At 54.2% G+C, this 17546-nt stretch overlaps 6 protein-coding genes across 6 annotated transcripts; 2 read left to right on the top strand and 4 right to left on the bottom strand.

The window, feature by feature from the left end:
* Positions 1–346: 346 nt before the first annotated feature.
* Positions 347–4448, bottom strand: BO72DRAFT_447288 (uncharacterized protein). The gene is made up of 4 exons (XM_040944500.1): positions 3321–4448; positions 2210–3140; positions 627–2158; positions 347–564 (listed from the first exon to the last, which is right to left on the bottom strand). The coding sequence occupies exons 1-4, from the start codon at positions 4109–4111 to the stop codon at positions 480–482; spliced, it is 3339 nt and encodes a 1112-aa protein (XP_040802249.1). The 5' UTR covers positions 4112–4448; the 3' UTR covers positions 347–479.
* A 2378-nt stretch (positions 4449–6826) lies between these two features.
* BO72DRAFT_78720 (Zn(II)2Cys6 transcription factor) lies at positions 6827–8702 on the bottom strand. Its single transcript, XM_040950717.1, has 3 exons — positions 8413–8702; positions 7005–8336; positions 6827–6954 (listed from the first exon to the last, which is right to left on the bottom strand). Exons 1-3 carry the CDS (start codon positions 8606–8608, stop codon positions 6923–6925), a joined length of 1560 nt encoding a protein of 519 aa, XP_040802250.1. The 5' UTR covers positions 8609–8702; the 3' UTR covers positions 6827–6922.
* A 382-nt stretch (positions 8703–9084) lies between these two features.
* BO72DRAFT_402355 (H(+)-transporting V1 sector ATPase subunit H) lies at positions 9085–10917 on the bottom strand. The gene is made up of 3 exons (XM_040942206.1): positions 10529–10917; positions 9957–10476; positions 9085–9899 (listed from the first exon to the last, which is right to left on the bottom strand). The coding sequence occupies exons 1-3, from the start codon at positions 10830–10832 to the stop codon at positions 9287–9289; spliced, it is 1437 nt and encodes a 478-aa protein (XP_040802251.1). The 5' UTR covers positions 10833–10917; the 3' UTR covers positions 9085–9286.
* Positions 10918–11337: 420 nt separating this feature from the next.
* BO72DRAFT_78771 (M protein repeat protein) lies at positions 11338–14421 on the top strand. Its single transcript, XM_040950718.1, has 3 exons — positions 11338–11606; positions 11659–13133; positions 13194–14421. The coding sequence occupies exons 1-3, from the start codon at positions 11432–11434 to the stop codon at positions 14136–14138; spliced, it is 2595 nt and encodes an 864-aa protein (XP_040802252.1). The 5' UTR covers positions 11338–11431; the 3' UTR covers positions 14139–14421.
* On the bottom strand, positions 14216–15435 carry BO72DRAFT_447293 (ankyrin repeat domain-containing protein). The gene is made up of 6 exons (XM_040944501.1): positions 15344–15435; positions 15261–15286; positions 15072–15200; positions 14892–15014; positions 14485–14814; positions 14216–14432 (listed from the first exon to the last, which is right to left on the bottom strand). The coding sequence occupies exons 1-6, from the start codon at positions 15399–15401 to the stop codon at positions 14382–14384; spliced, it is 717 nt and encodes a 238-aa protein (XP_040802253.1). The 5' UTR covers positions 15402–15435; the 3' UTR covers positions 14216–14381.
* A 149-nt stretch (positions 15436–15584) lies between these two features.
* BO72DRAFT_447294 (WD40 repeat domain-containing protein) lies at positions 15585–17531 on the top strand. The gene has a single exon (XM_040944502.1). The coding sequence runs from the start codon at positions 15805–15807 to the stop codon at positions 17176–17178; it is 1374 nt and encodes a 457-aa protein (XP_040802254.1). The 5' UTR covers positions 15585–15804; the 3' UTR covers positions 17179–17531.
* The last annotated feature ends 15 nt before the right edge of the window (positions 17532–17546 follow it).

Raw genomic sequence — 17546 nt, forward strand, 5'->3', positions numbered from 1 at the left:
GCCTAAAAGGAGAGGTTCCGTCTGGGTCCTTGAGACAATACGAGGTGATGCTGGACAAGGTTCATCCGGCCTATCTATCCATGATGTCTTGCAATTAGACTCATTCTGATCGTTTCGATAGAACACCCCAGAGAGTCCTCGTCAACACTCGGCAGCACTTTGCTAACAACATCACTATCAGCAACTCACATGTCTTACTGAGGAATTCAAGCATTCCACGCCCTCTTAGCAATTCTGCCAGTTAGTTCCACTTGTCAGGGCGGTGATGGTGTCTCGGTCTATAGCCCGCGTGGAAAGGCATTTTGCCCCGGTCATCATCCCTTGAAAGACCACAGAAACTGAAAATGCGATATTAGTCTATGATATTATACATCTAGATCACTGATGATGGTCATTTATATACATGCACCTCTGGTGAGGATCTCCCAACCATGTACAAGCGGGGTGGATGCACAGCATCCGCATCCACGGTTTACTTCTTAAGAAACAATCAGGGTCTTTAATGCCTCGCGTTCAGCCAGAATCTCGGCCTGGAGCTTTCTGGTCTGGCGTAGTGCCTCATCCCTGGGAAGGGTTAGTTGAAAGGTCATTTATCAAGGCCAAACTGGAAAAAGGGTAAAACTCACCGATCGGACTGCAGTTCGGCGACTTCAATCTGCGCACGGTTCATCCGACTGACCACCTCCTCCATCTCCGAGTCGGCGTCCCGGAGTAACTTCTCCAACTCCTTGACCCGCTTCGCCAGCGTCTCGAACTGAACCGCCTCGTTCAGCGCCATTCCGTCCCCACTCGTCGTCTTATCTAACCGCGGTGAACGCGCGCCGAATGGGGTGTTCGGCGGCTTCGGAGATAGGGCCATTGGGCTGCGCGCGCCATTCTTGACGCGCGTCAGTTGAAGACTGTGACTCTCCTGAAGATTGCGGACTTCTTCCTCATGACGCGCCATCTCGTCCTCGGAGAACTGCTGTGCCATGAGAAGGATATCCTCCATCTCCTTGAGCCGGCTCTGCATCTCGTTGATGCGCGCAGCCGACAGCTGCTGCTCTTTCTCGCCCTTACCAATCGCCTCGGCTAAGCGGGCACGCAGAGCAATGTTGTTTGCAAGTTGTTGCTGCACATGATCCGCTAAGCTGTCGGTCCGAGTCACCGATTCCGCCAGCATGGGAGACTGCGCCACAGTGGCTTCAGCCTGATCCCGGTCAGCCTGGAGCTGCTTGTAGGCAGTCTCCAGGGAGGTCGAAGTGACCAAGACTTCAGCAAACCCGTCCCGGTCGCTTTCATAGTCCTCAGGGACCGTGATGTCATGCTCCTGTAGCAGAACTCGCAAGGAAGTGGTCTCCTGCTCGGCGCGGTCCAGATCCATCTTCAGACCTGCGAGTCCCTTTTCGCACTGCCACTTCTGCTCCATGGCTTCTTCCGCACGGGAGCGGAGCAAGTTGACCTCCTCTCGGAGGTTCCGTACCTCGCGTTCGTAGCCGATCTTACGCGGAGACTCCGCCATCTGCGCACGAGCCAGCTCAAGCTCCATCATCTTTAGCTGTTTCTCGTACTCGCGAGAATCGTAAGCCTGGCGTTCCAGCAAACGTCGAAGAGCTTCGTGAAGGGCATCCCGTTGGGCTTCAACGTCTTCAATTCTGTCGGCAAGGTTCTCTCGCGGCTCGCTCCGTTCCTTGACATTAACAGAGTTTGACCGAGACAAAGAGTTGGACCGAGATAGACCGGTCGGGGCACTTGGTTTTGAGCGCACACGTGCCAATGAGTTCGAACGAGACAGACCGAGTCCCGTACCTCGTGCCGAAGACATGGTATTTTCCTCCGCGATGGAGGCGAACCGGCTCCCTTGCAGTTGTGCTAGGGAGGCATTCTCTATCTTCAGTGCCTCAATCTCCCCCATCAGCCGCGCCACCTCGGAAGGGTCCGACGATTGCTGGTGGGAGTTATTGGCACTATTTTGTAACTGAGGTATTACATTCTCCTTCAGATGGTCCCGCTCATTTCGGAGCTGCTCGAGCTCGACACGCATGGCAGTGAGCAGATCTTCGAAGTTGTCTTTGATCTGACGCTCTTCAGCCAATTTCCGACGAGTAGCTTCCAAAGCTGTCTCCAGCTCTTTGGTACGGGAGGACATATCTGAGAGATCGACTCTTTCCCGTCGCAGCTAGAACGATGCGTTAGCGCTAGCAGAAGAAGAGGCCTGAAGCATTCATACCTGGTGCACTTGCGATTCCAAAATCTGAACGTGGGCCTCGGAGGCCGCTCGTCGACCGCGCTCTTCCTGCAGTTTCTGAGACAGCTCTACCTTGATCTGGGCCCGCTCCTGCTCTGCAGTACGCTTGTATTTCTCGATGTCCTCCACTCGACCACCAGACTCATATGCATAACGAATAGAGCTACTGCCAGAGTCGGAGAAGTAGTCGCTGGTTCGACGGTTAGGCGTGTCGAAGACCGAATCCGACTGTAGTCGCTCGACCAGGTCCTCTAACTCCATCTCCCGGCGGATCGAACCCGCAAGCTCTGAGCTGATCTCCCGCAACTCATTCTCGAGCTCTGCCACCAGGGCTGGGGCTCCGGACTTCTCCAAAATGCTGGCGCTGCTGAGCGACGAATTGCGATGCGGAAGAGACGTATGCGGGCGGGTAGGATCGAAGGGGACCGTCGTGGATGGCGTTATAGAAAAGGACGCGCTGGGCAGTGACGGCGGCATGGGTGATGGAATTGGGGATCGGCCGGACTCGGAGATCTCGGTGCTCGAAGATTCGGCGCCAGGTGAGGAATTGCCTGCCCGCCACCCAAAGAAAGAGCTGATCTTATTGCCGGGTGTCTTCGGTTGTTTGCTATCCCCCATAGTGGACGAGGTGCCGGTGCGGCGGGGAGGGTCGATCTGCAGCGGGGCTGGACCATTCGACGGCAGGTGCAGAGCCATTGTGGTAGCGCGCTTCGGGTTTGTAGCCGGGGATATACGTTTATGGACGAAGGATTCACTGACAAGACGGTTATGTACCCGAGTCGCATTCGTGAATCGCGTGGAGTAAGCAATGTCGTAAACGGGGGTCTCGTCGTCGCTGTCGTTGACAGGGCTCCCTATGGACGAAGTCGTGTCTATGCGGAGATGGGACGAGGACGGACTACCACGCGGGAATCTGGGGCAGACAAAGAAGAGCACGGGGTTAGTCCTGGAACGTGCGCGGGGAGCGTTGGACATAAGAAGCCCTTCCCAGAGCTGCGAAAGGCGCGCAAGGCGGAGCGAGTGTACCAGCCAAGGGGCAAGGGTCCTTAAGGGAGAGCTTCAGAGGGAGAAGGGATGCGACGGACTGCCATACCTATCCAGGTCCCTGGGAGGAGAAACGGGGTGGTGTAGTTGCTGTTCTGGTTCGTGAGTATATTCGGAGTATGGTTCAGGCGTGTGTTGATATATATCGTCTTCGTCTTCGTCGTCCTGATGGTCATATACGTAATCCAGAAACGACGGCGATGAAACCGGGGACAAGGCCAGCGTCTGGCCGGCAGCCAGAGGGGAGGCCGGGTGAGAATCCGGATGCGCAGGCGAGTTGCCCCGAGGAGAGGCAAGTAGGGACGAAGAGGAGGAGAAAGGCCTAGCTGCGTGCGAGGGGTTCACAGCATCCTGGGGAAGCGGCTTCCTGCGCACGGTGAATGGAGAGGAGAGGGAAGGGGTTTGGGTATGAGATGCAGATGCTAAGGTGGGAGAGGAGGGGGAGAGGGGGATAGGGACAATAGACGAAGGAGGAAAGTCGGGAGGGGGGTAGGCGGAAGAGGAGGTGGAAGTAGTGGAAATGGGGGAGTTAGGGAGACTTGGCCCCGGACCGGGGTTGGGGTCAAGACTCCCTGGGTGATAGGAGATAGTAGTAGTAGTAGTAGTGGTAGAGATATTATTGGTGTCCTGATGCGTGGTAGTGGTTGTAAGAGGCGGCGGCGGAGGAGGAGGAGGAGGAGGTGAAGCGGTAGTAGCGGCGGTGATTGTAGTCGCATCGGGATGGTCATGGTGATTGCCATGGTCATGGTCATCATGGTTCTGACTATGGTTCGATGGGGGAGGACTCGAGGGGAGGAAACCGCCCGAGGCAGGAGGCGGAGAAGTCCAGCCGGGGGCCATTGCACTCTAATTGGGTGAGAAGCAGACAAGTGACACGAACAGGAACAAAGCAGATCAAAGACAATCAGCTGAGGATCGACGCAGGCCTCATGGCTGACGGGAAAGTTTGGGTTTGGACTCAGGAATGGAAAGGCTACTGCTGCGTGTGCGAGGTGAGACTAGGACTAGGACTGAGACTGAGACTGAGACTGAGACTTTGGGGTTGGAAAGAATAGGAGAAGATCCATTGATTGGAAAGAAATTGGGGGGGGGAGGAGAAAAGACGGAAAATCTGGAGGAAAGCTTGAAAAGGGAAAATGCAATAATTAATTCGAATTAATCCGGAAATCAACTAAAAAGAGGAAACGTAAAGGAAAGGGGGGATGAGATTGGCAGAGGAAGAGAAGGCCAGAAGCGCGCGGGAAAAAGGAGAGCCAGCGAGATGCAGAAAGAGGCAAAGCTGGGATCCACTTGGCCGTGGGATCTATACAATGATGTTGGTGGATTGACACTGCTAACTGGGTACTGGCTGGAGAACAATAATCTCCATTGTGAAGCTCAGAGCACTCTATTTTATGCTGATGAGATCACTTCTCTCCCACTTCTCATTCTTCCTCTATACAATACCACTACCACTACCACTATCATCACCACCACCTTGTATGAGTATATTGTCTTGTCCAAAATATGTGCCAGTCTTGACGATAGCCGGAGGCCCAGCCGGGTGGCCGATCGGCCCCACCAGCTCTCGGGCGGCAAGGCAAGTCAGGGGTTATCCGGCTGTCTGTCCCGTCCTGCTTGCTGCTTGCTGCTTCATGATTCCATTCTTTCTTTTCCGCCTGCCACCACTTTGTTAGTCTGACAATTAATACCATCAAAAAAGTCCCAACCTGGATCCAGGGTAAGGGTATACCAGTATCTATAAAAAGCACAAACATGCCAACCATTATGCACGCCAGTGTATCACCATTGTCAAGAACCAAAAAGCCAAGCTGTTGGCCTGAGTCAGCCTACACAATCTCCCAGGGCGGGAAAAAAAAAAAAAAAAAAAGGAGAGAACAGACCAGCCCCCCTCCCTTCCAAGCAACTAACGCCGACTAGTGGTCCGTTACCAACAGTCGCTTGCACTCGGACCAAGGATTCACAACCCTCCTAGAAGTCTGATCATGACTATCCTTGCTAAATCGGTTTACTCGCTTGTCGATGAGCCAAGTAAAGTTGCTGCATGTGTTTTTGGGAACATTTGAAAGATCAGCCCTGGACAGTAGTACCCATCTCGGCTCGGGAGTTGATTGATATCCATGCAGGGTTCCACTTGGAGAGGGTGAGAGAGGATGTATACGCAATTCGGTAGAGTAGCTCAGCTAGCTCTCATCTACAGCACTATAGCTATCAACCATCAAGTTAGCTATCCAGTTATTCATACGTAAGACACAGAAACAAAACGGAAACGCCATGGCCCCTGCCCCTACTGCACCTGCATATACTAACTATGTAGTAGCTTGAAGTTACCAACAAAACCATAGCAACTACTAGTTAGTTATAGCAACTAGTAAGCGCCCCCAAAGGTGGACGGACCCAGGGACCCAAACCCTCAACATCCAGCCCCGAACTCCAACGGCGGCTAACAAGTTTCGTATCCAATGTCTCCCCACAAACAAACACCAGCAACCAAAAAGCCCACTTCCTACGGAGTCTCCGTAGTCAGTATCAAGTCCATCTATAGACACTCACCGTGAAACCTGAAACCACCAACGCCCACCCGCCTACCAACCTCTACCTACCTCTCAGTCTTCAATCTCTATCCCAGCCAAGCCAAGCCAATCCCAACCCGCAAGCTATTCTTAGCCACCAAGCCAACGTTCCGGCAACTCAACTATCGCTGTGGCTGCAGGACAATCATGCATGCACGTAAACTAACGCATGCACGCGCGCGGTTCCCCCCAACCCTGAGACGGAGGTTGGCAAACGGGAGCCCCTGCGGCAAGGTAGTGTCAAGGTAGTGTAGTGAGTGGGCAGGGTATTAGTTAATTAGTTAGCTAGCCGCCGGAGGAGGCATCTACTTACGGAGTACTGCCGGTGCAGATAGATTCTTGAAATGTTCGTGTCTGTGTTCGGGTCTAACGTGGCGGCTAAGGGGCAAATTGTTGAACACTATAGTTCAGACTCTGCCGCAGAACAGGGAACAGGGTTCTAAGTATAGATATAGGATGAAGTACGTACTGTAGTTATCTATATCTATGGAGCGCACTTCGAACTACGTACTAATTGTCTGTATGTGTTTGTGCTCGTTCCTTGGGAGGAAAAATAAAGGTTCAGACCTCAGAAAGGAAGGACATAAGCACCAGAATGGGAGCGAATGTAGGCGCGAGCTCTGAGCCTCACACCACCCAAGAAGAAAAGGGTTCTTGTCTTGCTGTTCCTAGGGTCATATGTCTCGCAGGACAAGGGAGTAGGAGTAGAGTAGGGTTGGGGAGGAAATGCCGGTGACACAAAGAAAGATGCGGTGCCCTGGACTTGACCCTCCCCCCTGAAATCCCTGGGGGATCCCTTTACACAACGGTAAACCTGGGTTTCTCTTTATCATCCCCGCCTTTGTGTATAACAACAGCAAACCTCGCCATACACTAATTAAATGCATAATGTGACACCAAAACAGCAGCAGAAGGAAATAACGCCATCAACTCATCGCTAAAATAGCACAAAGCAGGATACCTCAATACCTTCCAGTTCCAGGAGACATTGTCAATCCTTAATATATACATCAATCATACCACATAAAAGCTCGCTGTGGGCCCCGATTTCCACACGAAAAAAACCTCCCTCCCTCAATTAATATGGGATGAAATCAATCCTCATACGATCTACTCTCCGGGTCAGCAAACAGCTTCTTCTAAGGAGAAGGCAAACATACCCAGGAACTGAGACCACCCCTCATTCTCATCCAACTGATTACCCCAATATTGCTCCAACAATCTCAATGACTGCAAGACATTTGGCACCCGAATAGTATCATGCAGTGATGCCAATAACTGGCGGACTTGTTGTCGATCCGCCCCGCGCGCCTCGCATCCCGCAATGAATAGCGGTGTTGTGAGCATCACCCATGGACTCAAACCGGGAGACGGCCCGATCTGCGCCGTGCATTTCAGGATCCGCTTGACTGAGTCCTGCACCACCGGTGCCGACGCGGGCGTCTTGTACAAGCGGCGGTGGATCTGAATCAGCGCACTGCGCTGAAAGGCCTCATTGCAGAGCATCAGCTGCCGAATGCAGTCCGGCGACAGTCCCTCCATGACACCCGGGTAGAAGGCCGGCTGAGTCCCAACTTCTTCGGCAGCCATTAGCCGACGGAGGGCGCCTTCAAGCGTGGCTGCTTCGTGGGCGATGTCGATGTCAACAACGGTATCTCCTACCGCGGCTTCCTGTCCTGGTTCCTGTTGCTGCTGCAATAGATACTGATGCTCCCGCCAGGATACCGCACCAATCGCGCGGAAGATCGCAGCCAGGTTGACAGTGAAACCCCAGTAGTCATCCAGATAATCAGGGGTTGCGGAATCGGTTTGGTTGTCTGCGACCGCTGCTTCCACCCCGATCGGTGGCCCATTTCCAGTCAACGCTGTCAACGAGACGATCGAGCGGTGCCATCGGTCAAGGTACCGACGAAAACCCTCAGGCGATCCCGGTGACAGGATTCCGCGCTGACTCGAAGAATCCATGAGGGCCTTTGCTCCCGCGATATGAGCGCGCCACGAGTTGGGATGAATAGCGCCCGAATGAATCTCGGCTAAGCAGAGAGTACGCGCTGTGGCGAGCAGGGCATCCGATCCTCTGCTGGCAGGATTCTCCAGTTCCTTGCGAAAGTGTTCCAGGCTGAGCGCCATGAAGCGCGCGATTTCCGGAGCCGACTTGACATTTTCCGACAGGTTGTGGAGCGCTTGTAGGTGGATGGCAGAGAGGGCCATGGTTGCATATAGCAGAGACGGGGTTTGTAGGGCCATGGGAACCAGCATCTTGCAAATGTCCTGTTGCATGCCGGAATGACAGGCAGTGATCTGCGAGGCATCACTGAGAAAGTGGTGAAGAAGGGACTTCTGGTCGGTCGAAAGGGAGGCGAAAGGGTCAATGTAATAGTTTAGACTAGTCGTAGCGGTCGTCGTAGTTGGGGTACCAGCGATTATCGAGCCGGGAGATAGGGCCGTAGAGGATGAGTTCGTGGTATAGATAAATTCGCCGGGGGAATACTCTGGTTAGATACAGGCGCTTCGTTAGCGACCGAGACACTAGAGTAGAGTACTCCGTAGAGTAGAACTCTTACGTACCCAGCTTATGCATGCCTCCGTTACCCACACAGGCTCCGAATCGCGAGCGCGAGAAAGCCCGCCCACCCCACTGCAGCTGCATCGCATATCGACAAGGCGTGTTCGCTTGCTGGCATCGGCCACAGCTTGGACGCTGCTCGTCACACTTCTGCCGACGCCCTTTACATCGCTTGCACCCAGTAAAGGAACGCGACATGTGTGTTGGTGAATTTATTTGTTTATAGGCTGCTTTCGGGAGGATAAAGCGGGTGTTCCTGGGAATCCTGGTAGGCCTCGGCGGGGATCTTTCTTTTTTTTTCTCCGCAGATGACTGTTCGGCTACCCCAAGGGGGTCTCAAGAGGGGAGGGAGGGTCCAGATCGACCGGATTCCACAATCCACAGCGGATGAGGGGCAGTGGGGGTGAGACAAGACAACGAGAACAAACGCAGAAAGAATCGAAAGGGAGCGTCAAAGACAAATTTGTAGTAGCTAAAGTTGCCGTGCGAGCACGAGGGAAGTCAGTCGCTCACTTGTTCACTCGCCCCTCCACAACCTGCCGGTGGCGGCGATAAGCAGCAATTCCCGACAATTTGTTGACGGATGATCGATAAGGGGCGCTGGGCGGCTTCCTCCGCTCCAATCGCCGAACCTGCGGGTGATGGAAAGAAAAGATGGGCACTGCAATATCCACCATGAAACATCAGATAGGAACGCATATCAAATTCAACTTGAAGCAGACAAATTACGCTGAAAAATACAGTGCAACATTTACAAATAATTCATACACATGTAGCCCCAGCATGGCTCGTCTAGACCCCAAATACATACAGACGATAGCGACGTGACAAACAAGAGCAAGGATAGTTCGAAGTTGGAACGGGTTTTGTCCCCAATTAGTCGTCAAAGGTATAACGCAGCCACTCTCCAACAGCTCGCAAGCTCTCCCACCTGACGGCTTCGTCCTTGTCTGCCATCAATTCCATCACCCGCGTCTTCAAGCCCAATTTCTCCAGCTGTGCCCGCCGTTCGGGAAGCTCTTTGACCAGATGACCCACATCATTACATCCAATCGCCAGCACCTGCTTATCGTTGTCCCAGTTCTTGGACAGAATCTCTGCGAGCTTCTTGGGCAATGCGCCATTGTTGTCGTCCAAGATGCGCCGTGCGTTATCCTTCCAGAACGTGGGGTTCCGGTGCGGAGGCGACCACCGCAGGTGGCCCGACTGCAGTTCAGCCGCGTACTGGTCAAACGTCGTTTGCGTCTTCGTGTATTCATCCAGGAGCTCCTTTAAAGCCTGAAGGTCCTCCAGCAAGTCTTCATCGGTCAAGTGGCGACCCGAGAGATTCGTCAGCAGCGCGGGCAGGCGAACAAAGACGGCCACTGGAAGAAGAGTCGTGCGGTTACTGGACAAGAGATTATTGAGCGTGGCGAGGAGTAGACGGGTCGTTTTCTCTTTCGGAGACAAGCGGAGGAGGTTTGTGTAGAGCTGAACGAATTCGTAATCACTAGAGGGTGTACATATTAGCTTCACCGCTCGCACGGACTACGCGCACATCACGTACTTCTGCAGATCTTCCCCGACCAAACTACCCTCAAAACTCAGCTGCCATAGCACCAGCAAGACTCTGTAGAGGAGTTGGAGGCCGATGCCACCTGCAAGACCAGGCTCGATCCCGCGCGCACTGCCCGCCAGGGTGCTTGAACTGCTCTCTTTAGAGCCCGTTGCGGCTCGCAGAATCTCGATCAGAGGATCGACAGTCTGTTTCCGTTGCTGCCAGAAAAGTTCACGCGCTCTAGCAGTGCGAAGAAGTGCGGACAGCTCCTGGACCCCGATATCCTGCAGCCCGCTGTCTTGGTTCTGGGTCAGAGTGGAGAGGTAGGTGTACAACTGCGGAAGCGCCTCATCATCCCGCGGCGCTGGCTTCGAAGAGGAGAACAGGCTGACCGATACCAGGTTTGTCAAGAAGGTGGAAGTGAGGAGAGGAATCGGGTCTTCAGCGTTGGTCGAATGACGCAAGAGGGGAAGGAATGACTTGTAAGGATTGGGGTGGGCAACCAGAGCTGTTGCGAGGGAGGGAACATCTAATAATCATTAACAACAGTTGCCACAATAGCTGGAAAGATAGAGACCCACCGTTGATCAAATCCGCGGCCAGCACGAGGATGCATTGCACGATGTCGGTTCGTCTGGCGGCGGAGTCCAGCACACTCTTGCTCTCGGGCCCGCCTGCCAGCAGACTAACATACCCTGCGAGATCGCCCTCAACCGTTTGACGCCGTTGCTCTTTGCGAACCTTATCAACTGCCTTGATCTTCTTCAGGTGTTCATCAGTGATGTTGCCAGCTCGAACAGCTCCCTCCCAAGGGATAGGGCGAGCTCGGATGTTGTTCTGCAACGAGCTGAGATACGTAGGCGGCTCCAGGGGCAACGAAGACATGATGGATCCTGGGAACAGAGGGGCAGGAATCCAGGTGGAAAGAAAATGACAACAATCGGAAGGGATTATCAAAGCAATCCAAGAGGAGTGTGGGGGGAAGTTGAAGGAGGGGGTGGGAGAAGGAAAGATGGAGAGGTGAGTAGGTGGAGGACAGACGGAGGTGGTTCGGGCCCGTCCGAATGATGATGTGGGATTGATTGATTGATTAACGCTCATCCATTCCATCGATCGCCAAGCCCGGCCGGTTGCGCTGCAACTTCTCCGTCCACGCAAGCTGCACCATCCCAGGCTGCCATCTGGCTTCCCGCGCAGGGACAGCGTCCTCTTGTCGTATCTCTTGCATCGCCACGTTCTTTCTGCTCGAATTGACTCTTCGACGTGCCGTTCACCCCCCGAGAGTCTCACGTTCATTTCCTTCCAACCTTGCCTTCCCCACTCGGTGACAACAACCAACAAGCATATCGCACCGACGTCTTGAAATCGCGACTGTTCCTGACATACGATCCGATCGCTACTGAACTACACAATAGGCGATCGCGCCATTCGCACATGGAATAAAGCAACGGCGGAGATTGCAACAAAGCACCTAGGCCATCACCATGGCGCAGAATCCACAAAGCAACAAGCCCAAGTGGAAGGTCGGGTCTTTTTTACAACAGGCTGTCGCGGGCGTGGAGTCCAGACTCGACCAAATATTAGCGGAGGAGGAGGGTCAAAAACAAGTACAAGCGAAGAATGCTGCTACAAAACCCAAGCCGACGGAGCAAACCGGAAGTATGATCCATTCTGTCCTCTGCAGATCCATCGGATTGCTAATTGTGACCAGACCTTTCCCGCAGCTCCTCCAATGCTCGGAAGAATGACCGGCTTCAGGAGCGCCTCGCCCGAGCAATGGTGAAGAATTCGCCGGGTCCTCTTGCCACACAAGGCTCCAGTCGAACCTCATCACCCGTTACTAGTCCGGTTCCCAGCAACGGCACCCGATCTAGCATGGACATCGATTCCAGCCTCAGATCATCATCTGTGAATCCAGGGAGGCACTCGCGAAGCTCGAGTCAGGTCGAGGATGCCTCGGTTGTAGCCGAGTCGCGTAACAGCTACGATTCAGGCCCCCCGCGAGAGTCAAACGACATCAGCAGGCTATCAACCGAAAGCGTATTGCCTCCGCATGCGCTTGCAGAGAATGATGATAATGTCGCTCAGAACCCCACCCTGGAGGAGGCACAAATGTCTGCAGATGGATCGAAACTCTCTGCGCCTACAGTATCGGTTTCGTCGATGGAGCCTGCTGAGGAGACTAGCAATGATTTATCGGAAAGGCCTGTCCGCAAATTGCAACCCGAGGCCGAAACCGCTGAATCTCAACGGCAAGAGGAGATATACGGTTACATCGAGCGGATCGATGCACTGCAGTCGAAGCTCAAATACCTTGCGAAAGAGGCTGCCGAATCCGCCAAGCAGGCTGCGACTGCAGCGGAGCCTGGCAGCGTAGAAAGACAGCTAAGGGAAAAGGACGAAAAGATAGCCCTTCTTCTCGAAGAAGGTCAAAAGCTGTCCAAGACGGAAATGGACCATCGAACGGCTATCAAGAAGCTGAGGCAGCAGTTGATGGATAATGCGAAAGCCCAAACTGAAGTCAAGAAAAAGACCGAGAAACTTGAACGCGATCTTGCTAGCGCAGAAACTCGAGCCAAACGAGCGGAAGCCGCCGAGAAGAGAGCCAATGATTCTCTCTCGACACAGACCAAGACGTCACAAGATCTCGAGGCGGTGATTGCAGAACGCAATGCTCTAAGTCAAACTGTACAGGAAATGAAGGGACAGCTTGCACGAGCCGTCGCTCGAGCGGAGGCGGTTGAAGCTAAGGCACAATCCGAGGCACTCGAACAGGAAAAGCGCCGCGCCTCTCAGTTGGAGGAGGACCTCTCTAGCGTCAAAATAGAAAAAGATATCAGCGAAGGGAAGATGAGGCGCGAAATCAGTGGTCTGCAGGCTACCATTGAGCAGGAGAGAGAGCGCGCTCGCATGCTTGAAGTGGAACTCAAGGGTGAGCAATCGATGCTCGAAAGTAAGATGGAATCCCTTCGCTTTCGAGCCGAAGAAGCTTCGACTGGTGTGGCTGGAGACACTCAGGTCAAACTGCTCCGTCAGATTGAAACTCTTCAGACTCAGTACGCCGTAGCTAGCGAAAACTGGCAGACATTGGAGGGTTCGTTGCTTGCTCGGTTGGCGAATGTTGAAAAGGAGCGGGATGAAGCCGCACGGCGCGAGAGCGAGATGCGACGGAAGATCCGTGAGATGGTGAGCATCGTACTCGTGTAAAACTTTATCAGGTGACTGTGGGCTAACCAAGCGATGCAGAATCTGAAAGTCAAACGTATCGAAGAAGAGCTCGAGACCGCGAAAGAGACTGAGCACGATCTCGAGAGTCAACTCGAGGAGGCAACTGAAGAGATCAAAAAGCTGGAACAGAAACTCAGAAAAGCCACGGAGGATCTGGACTTGGCTCGGAAAGATTTTGCAGAGCAGCAGAAAGTGATCGATGCCACATGGACACAGAAGCTCGAGGACGAGCGCTTGAAATTGCGTGAGCAAATATCTCCACCGCCGGTCTTCTTGCAACAGTCTCGAACACAGTCTCCAGTGGCCTACAGTCGTCGGCCGAGTGCTCTAGAGCCCATCGGAACGTTGTCCGATTATCGACCAAGCAGTCGACGTCCCTCGACGTTACCAACATCGCCTGACATGGGCAATCTCTCACGTCAAAACTCATTTCCTTTGTCCACTCAGTCCATTCTCTCGCCCTCGACTGCAACCAGCTCGATACATCTACCAATCCCAGAGACGCCCTCAATCAACTTCGAGCACGATGAACTCTTCAGTCGCTCTGCCACCCCCTCCGCCTATGGTGGAGCACTCACGCAGCACTCGCGCGGCATTAACGATATCATCTCAGAGTCCACAGTTGGCGCAGGGCCCTCAGTACAGTTAGTTGAACGTATGAGTGCCACCGTCCGCCGGCTCGAGAGCGAACGCGCCGCATCGAAGGACGAGCTTTCTCGGATCACCGCGCAGCGCGACGAAGCCCGGCAACAGGTCGTGGATCTAATGCGGGAAGTTGAGACGAAGCGAACTTCTGATACACGTGTTCACGAGCTTGAACAGCGGCTTGATGAGCTCGACCAGCGGTACCAGACAACCCTCGAAATGCTGGGAGAAAAGAGCGAGCAGGTGGAGGAATTGGAGGCAGATATTGCCGATCTCAAGAAGATTTACCGCGAGTTGGTCGACAGTACGATGAAATGAGGCTATTGTCTCTATGCAACCCGCCCTGTTTTACTACTGAGATCTTTCCCTTTGTACATAGAGTCTTTTCTCCGGGCTAGATCACTCTAGACGATGTTATGTGATGCATGTCTGCTTGTTGAAAAGAATCATTGAAACAGTCTTGAGCCTGGAAATGACTCCGGGTATCCAGTCTAATTATTTATTGAGAATCTGTTGGTCTCGGACATTTTTTAAACCCCACCGCATCTTTAATCCGCAACCCTATAAATCAATCCCCTCTCTCTCAGCCGTTTGTAAAATGTAGCTTCGGACCTACTCAGTGGTTAGCGTGGGGGCACCCTGCCTAAAAGTACGCAAGCCCTGCCTTGTTATCCGGTGCCATATCGATTGCCAGCATCCCGCTGGAATCTCTCTTGTCTGCCTCCGCACCGGCCTTGAGTAGCGTGATCGCCGCATCGCCGTGTCCCTCCGAGATCGCATGATGCAACGCCGTCAGCCCGTCAATATCGGTCGCATTGACAGGACTCTTGCCATCCTCGAGTAAGACTTTGATAATGGGCGTGGAACCGATAGCCGCAGCCCGATGAAGCGCGAGCTGGCCGCGTCTATCCTTGACCCGAGCGCTGCATTTGTTGGCAATCAGTGTGCGGACAGTGGAGAGATTGGCTTTGGAGGTCGCAAAGTGAAGGGCGTTCTTCAACGAGCGTTGTTAACAGCAGTTCGGTACCATTTTCCGATGGCAGTAAGTGATCTAGCTCGCTGGATACGCACCTGTCCGGACGAGCTCTTAACGCTGACATCTGCACCTTTCTTCAGCAGGAGATCAATTATGGGATCTCCTTCGGCGTTTTTCAAGCTAGCTGCAATCATCAAGGGAGTCCAGCCGGATCCATCCTAACAGGCTTCTTTAGCAGGCCTGGGCTATCATGCGTTCTTTCTTGAATGCCATACCTCGACGTCGGGGTCAAAGTGCTTGTTCGAGATGAGAAGCTCCACAATCGGCAGGTGGTTGTAGGCTACAGCCCAGTGGATGGGAAGACGCTCATCGTCATCTTTGGTGGCAGCGAGCTTGGGATTTGCCTGACTATGCTGTCAGTTGACATATTTCCACTCGTCATTCCGTGCGGGGACAGCTCTTACGCTTAAGAGAGATTCGGCCGTGGAGACTATGTAGGTTAGCGAGAGATCTGAGTCTGACGGTCGGGCAGGATGAAGAGACCTACCTTTTCCCTCTCGAGCAGCCTCATGAAGAGGATACTTAGCTTCAGTGCTAGCGTTCATGATTAATGCAGGTGGGTTATTGCTTGTTTCTTGTTTGCGGCGGGGTTGATTTGATGATCCGGTTGTTGGCCTGAAGATGCGGAGAACCGCTGCCTCGACACCTCATTTACGCCTTAGGCATCAACATCCGCGGAAAACCAGAGCTTCGCTTCTCCAGTCCGCAGCTCTGCAACTTCACCACATCTTCGAACTATCGACCATTATTTCATTCAACGCCTCTCCGACATTGCCACGTACACTAACTACAATTACACTCTTAGATTCTATTTTGCTGTGTGCAACTCTTCTACGGAATCTCTCAAGTTTGAAAGCCACTGTATCCCTGTCCTGAGGGATCAGGACGCCCCCGACTAATCGCCCACGCCATCACCTCGAATCTCCTCCTCACCTACCTACCTACACAATGGACGTCGTTCCCTCCACATCGCCCGACGAGGCCGTGCGCTTATCGGCAAAGCGTACTGCTGAACTCTTTGGCCCCGACTACCTGATGGTCACCCCCTCGGTCGCAAGCGGCTCCATTGGACTTTCCTACCGACGCAAAGCAGAATACGACGATGTCAGAGAATTGCCCCCCGCCCTCGCCGCGAAGCAAGCCGCTGCAGCGGCGGCGGCCGCCAGTGGACGCGCCAAACGACCCAAGATCCAATCTCAGACCAAGGCCTCGGCCGCAGACGGCAGCGGCGCGTCGATGGCGCTGGTCAAGAAGGCCCCCGGGCCGGCGGCGGGCGGCGTCGGCGGTGAGAACGAACCCAAGAGCCTGATCCAGCGACCCTCGGCGACGCGACAACAGAGACCCGACTGGCATGCGCCGTGGAAGCTCATGCGGGTGATATCCGGCCACCTGGGCTGGGTGCGCAGCTTGGCGGTCGAGCCCAACAACGAATGGTTCGCCAGTGGTGCGGGTGACCGGACGATTAAGATCTGGAATCTGGCCACCGGCGCGCTGCGGCTCACCCTCACCGGCCACATCTCGACCGTGCGCGGCCTGGCCGTCTCCCCGCGGCACCCGTACCTCTTCTCCTGCGGTGAGGACAAGATGGTGAAGTGCTGGGACCTCGAGACCAACAAGGTCATCCGCCACTACCACGGCCACCTGAGCGGCGTGTACACGCTGGACCTGCATCCGCGCCTGGACCTCCTCGTCACCGGCGGTCGCGACGGCGTGGCCCGCGTCTGGGACATGCGCACGCGCAGCAACGTCCACGTCCTGTCCGGCCACCGCGGCACCGTCGCCGACGTCAAGTGCCAGGAAGCCGACCCGCAGATCATCACGGGCTCCCTGGACTCGACCGTGCGGCTCTGGGACCTGGCGGCCGGCAAGTCGATGGGCGTGCTGACGCACCACAAGAAGGGCGTCCGCAACATCGTCACCCACCCGCGCGAGTTCACCTTCGCCAGCGCCAGCACCGGCTCCATCAAGCAGTGGAAGTGCCCCGAGGGCGAGTTCATGCAGAACTTCGAGGGCCACAACGCCATCATCAACACCCTCGCCGCCAACGAGGACAACGTCCTCTTCTCCGGCGGCGACAACGGCTCCATGTGCTTCTGGGACTGGAAGACCGGCTACCAGTACCAGACCATCGAGTCCACCGCCCAGCCCGGCTCCCTCGAGGCCGAGGCCGGCATCATGTCCTCCACCTTCGACCGCACGGGTCTGCGCCTCATCACCGGTGAAGCCGACAAGACCATCAAGATCTGGAAGCAGGACGACGAGGCCACCCCCGAATCGCATCCGGTCACCTGGGCTCCCACCCTCGGTCGGCAGAGGTATTAGTCCCTGTTCAGGAACTATGTACCTCCTTCCCTCACTTACTCATTGCCCCTTTTCTTCTTCCTTCCATCTACCTCTAAACCTCATATCCTCCTTTGGAAAATACCCCCCTTCCGTGGACGTTCAAACATGTTCACGGTATTCGAATGTGACAAAATCTTCTCATGCTTTTTTGCTTCTGCTCTGGAGGTGGTTGCGGATGTTATCCTTCGTCTTTTGTTATTTTATGCACTATGGCGTCCAGCGTTTGTGTTTTGGATTTCTCTTTCTTGCTGGTATACTATGGACTATCTAGATGTACCATAGAATGATAGGCTGAGCACCGATCTCGAGCTCTCAACCTTCCCATATCCCCCGAATCAGCTCGTAAG

This window comes from Aspergillus fijiensis, assembly GCF_003184825.1.
Source record: "Aspergillus fijiensis CBS 313.89 unplaced genomic scaffold BO72scaffold_18, whole genome shotgun sequence".
NCBI classification, from domain to species: domain Eukaryota; kingdom Fungi; phylum Ascomycota; class Eurotiomycetes; order Eurotiales; family Aspergillaceae; genus Aspergillus; species Aspergillus fijiensis.

Coding starts and splice junctions, on each gene's coding strand:
- BO72DRAFT_447294 (XM_040944502.1), top strand. CDS start 15,805: ATGGACGTCGTTCCCTCCACATCGCCCGACGAGGCCGTGCGCTTATCG.
- BO72DRAFT_447293 (XM_040944501.1), bottom strand. CDS start 15,401: ATGAACGCTAGCACTGAAGCTAAGTATCCTCTTCATGAGGCTGCTCGA. Junction 15,287..15,343: donor GGCTGCTCGAGAGGGAAAAG/GTAGGTCTCTTC, acceptor TAACCTACATAG/TCTCCACGGCCGAATCTCTC. Junction 15,201..15,260: donor CGGCCGAATCTCTCTTAAGC/GTAAGAGCTGTC, acceptor CAGCATAGTCAG/GCAAATCCCAAGCTCGCTGC.
- BO72DRAFT_78720 (XM_040950717.1), bottom strand. CDS start 8,608: ATGTCGCGTTCCTTTACTGGGTGCAAGCGATGTAAAGGGCGTCGGCAG. Junction 8,337..8,412: donor CGGAGGCATGCATAAGCTGG/GTACGTAAGAGT, acceptor GTATCTAACCAG/AGTATTCCCCCGGCGAATTT. Junction 6,955..7,004: donor GGGGTGGTCTCAGTTCCTGG/GTATGTTTGCCT, acceptor CCCGGAGAGTAG/ATCGTATGAGGATTGATTTC.
- BO72DRAFT_78771 (XM_040950718.1), top strand. CDS start 11,432: ATGGCGCAGAATCCACAAAGCAACAAGCCCAAGTGGAAGGTCGGGTCT. Junction 11,607..11,658: donor GCCGACGGAGCAAACCGGAA/GTATGATCCATT, acceptor AATTGTGACCAG/ACCTTTCCCGCAGCTCCTCC. Junction 13,134..13,193: donor GACGGAAGATCCGTGAGATG/GTGAGCATCGTA, acceptor CAAGCGATGCAG/AATCTGAAAGTCAAACGTAT.
- BO72DRAFT_447288 (XM_040944500.1), bottom strand. CDS start 4,111: ATGGCCCCCGGCTGGACTTCTCCGCCTCCTGCCTCGGGCGGTTTCCTC. Junction 2,159..2,209: donor TGGAATCGCAAGTGCACCAG/GTATGAATGCTT, acceptor GCATCGTTCTAG/CTGCGACGGGAAAGAGTCGA. Junction 565..626: donor GCCGAACTGCAGTCCGATCG/GTGAGTTTTACC, acceptor AACCCTTCCCAG/GGATGAGGCACTACGCCAGA.
- BO72DRAFT_402355 (XM_040942206.1), bottom strand. CDS start 10,832: ATGTCTTCGTTGCCCCTGGAGCCGCCTACGTATCTCAGCTCGTTGCAG. Junction 10,477..10,528: donor GGCCGCGGATTTGATCAACG/GTGGGTCTCTAT, acceptor AATGATTATTAG/ATGTTCCCTCCCTCGCAACA. Junction 9,900..9,956: donor GTCGGGGAAGATCTGCAGAA/GTACGTGATGTG, acceptor TACACCCTCTAG/TGATTACGAATTCGTTCAGC.